Genomic DNA, 2,500 nt, shown 5'->3' with positions numbered 1-2,500 from the left:
TCTTTGATATACTTAATCAAGTACCGTTGATTTTTTTGAATAATTTTTGCAATTAAGTCACTGTTTCTTATCATGTCTTTATTTTATTTACATTGTCTTCTGTACTAGGTTTTTTTTTACTATTTTATTCGTAATTTTTGTAAGGAAAGTCTATCCTTACTATATTTCCATTTCCTCTGCCATTAACATGTTTGGTAATACACACATGTATGTATGTATGTATGTATGTATGTATGTATGTATGTGTATGTATATATATATATATATATATATATATATATATATATATTTATATATATATACATATATATATGTGTGTATATATGTATATATATATATATATATATATTATATATATATATACATATATATATATATATATATATATATATATATATATATATATATATGTGTGTGTGTGTGTGTGTGTGTGTGCATGTAAGATGTATGTGCTTATAAACATGTGTGTAAAGGCTAATAAAGTAACTTTATGGTTGAAAAACGTCATGTCCATTAATTTGTAATTCTAAACTTGGTTATTTCACGTGTGCAGGCTAATCTGTCTCAAAATGGCATTTTACTAATTCCTTTTATCATCTGTGATTTTTTTTCCTATGAACATTCCATTTAGTGGACGCTCTACTTTTAAGGAAATACCTTACATGACGTTTTTCTAAAATGTTCAAAAGCACATGCTTAGTAATAGGCTAATAATGATAATAATAGAAATGAATGTAATGGTGATTTAAAGCTGAATCTATTTGCAAAACGTTATAAATCTTTAAAGCTTTTCATCGATATTTAATAATTATACACTTCCTCGTATTGACTGAAGGTGAAGGTTGCCTATGGCAGCAATCAATAGGGTTTTTTGCTATATTATTTTTTTATAAGTTTTTCTCGTCTACTTTCTTCACTTCAATATTCGTTTTTTCTTTCTTCCTTTAATATTGAAGTGTACTATGGTAGATGTTCTACCAAATGTCCTCATAAAAGATGACATTCTCTTTTAAAAATTAAAAAATAAAAATCTTTTGAATAATGGAGAGATATTTAACTATGATGACACATCTCCCCATCAAGTTACGTTGTTAGCTCTTTTATTTCATTATCTTATGAATGCTGAAACTAACGTAAATTCTCATGAAAACATTTGGTCGCGTAATTTTGCCGTACCGTAATTTTAATGTGGAAGAGTTTGTGGTACATGTAGGATGATGTAACTGAAAACGAAAAGTGCGATTTTTTGTCTTTTTGTGGCCGTGTGGTAGTGCAATATAACAGGATATGTGGATAGATTGAATATGGCATCCATTCGTCTTCATATTTTAGCCTCAGGTCGAAAAAAAAAAAGAAAAAAAAAAAAGAAAAAAAAAAAAAACTTTAGTTATAATAGATAAGCGTATAATTACACTGAAAAATTATTTAATGATACATGAGGACGAAGCTTTTACTCTTCATTCCACTTTCCATATTCTGTAAATTATCGCAAAGCAAAACAACATTAGACTGGCAATGTTGGAAAATTAATGTACAATGGAAGAAAGAGTAATGATCGTATCTTATCCTCAAACAATTTAAGAAGTTTTATTTTATTTTAAGCAAGAATCAAATCTGTAGAATTTAAGCAAAGAAAAAAAATCATTTAAGCAATAGGTAAGCAATCAGCATTAGAAAACACATTCATTATTGAAAATTGGATCTTACACGGAGGCGGCATAGTGGCGGTTTTTGCGTCTCTCGTTCACTAATAACAACCTGTAACATATTAACATAATCCAGGATATTAAATATTAGATTTTATGGCCTGTACTGGACAGAAGTTTTTAAGATTCGTATTTCATTATTAGACTTTATTTAACAGTATATCTTATTTAATCATAAAAATGTTTTTTTATTTATTAATTATTAATAAAATTCTATTGTTATAAAAGAATTTATTAAAGAAAATCAGGAAAAAAAATAAGAAAAATCATGCATACACCATACGACTAATGCAGCCGTTGCTGTTCTACTGCGAGACAAATATCTCGGATATACCCTTAGTCATATCTGGCCACTGTGGATGGGTGACGGTGGGAGACTTTATTCTGACAGCTTACAGCAAAACCAACCTAGTATCGGTGGCCCCGGCTAGCAGAGCTATGTCGATCATGACAATACACGAACCCTTTCCCCACGTTATATATATATATATATATATATATATATATATATATATATATATATATATAAATATACATATATATGTATATATATAAATATATATATATATATATATATATATATATATATATATATATATATATATATATATATATATATATTACGAATCAGTGTGTAAAGAAAATTGTGTTGATTAGGAGTAAACGCATGTTTGAATAACATTCATGTCCTTGGATCAGAGCAAATCAATAAGTACGACATTAAGACATACGGTGTATAAATAACTGTCAAACAATATACGCACGGTTTAACTTTTTCTTTTTCACTAACCTTA

General features: G+C 27.4%; 1 protein-coding gene across 1 annotated transcript in view; it reads right to left on the bottom strand.

The window, feature by feature from the left end:
* The window catches only part of LOC137621122 (TWiK family of potassium channels protein 7-like), a 23,930-nt gene that overhangs the window by 20,731 nt on the left and 699 nt on the right, over nt 1-2,500 (bottom strand). The window contains exon 2 of the mRNA XM_068351551.1: nt 1,708-1,758. Coding sequence (XP_068207652.1) covers nt 1,708-1,720 — 13 coding nt within the window. The 5' untranslated portion in view covers nt 1,721-1,758. The remainder of the gene's footprint in view (nt 1-1,707; nt 1,759-2,500) is intronic.

Source organism: Palaemon carinicauda, chromosome 27, assembly GCF_036898095.1.
Source record: "Palaemon carinicauda isolate YSFRI2023 chromosome 27, ASM3689809v2, whole genome shotgun sequence".
Taxonomy (NCBI): Eukaryota; Metazoa; Arthropoda; class Malacostraca; order Decapoda; family Palaemonidae; genus Palaemon; species Palaemon carinicauda.
Note: the sequence above shows the minus strand (reverse complement) of the source record. Positions and strands in the feature narration are given on the sequence as shown.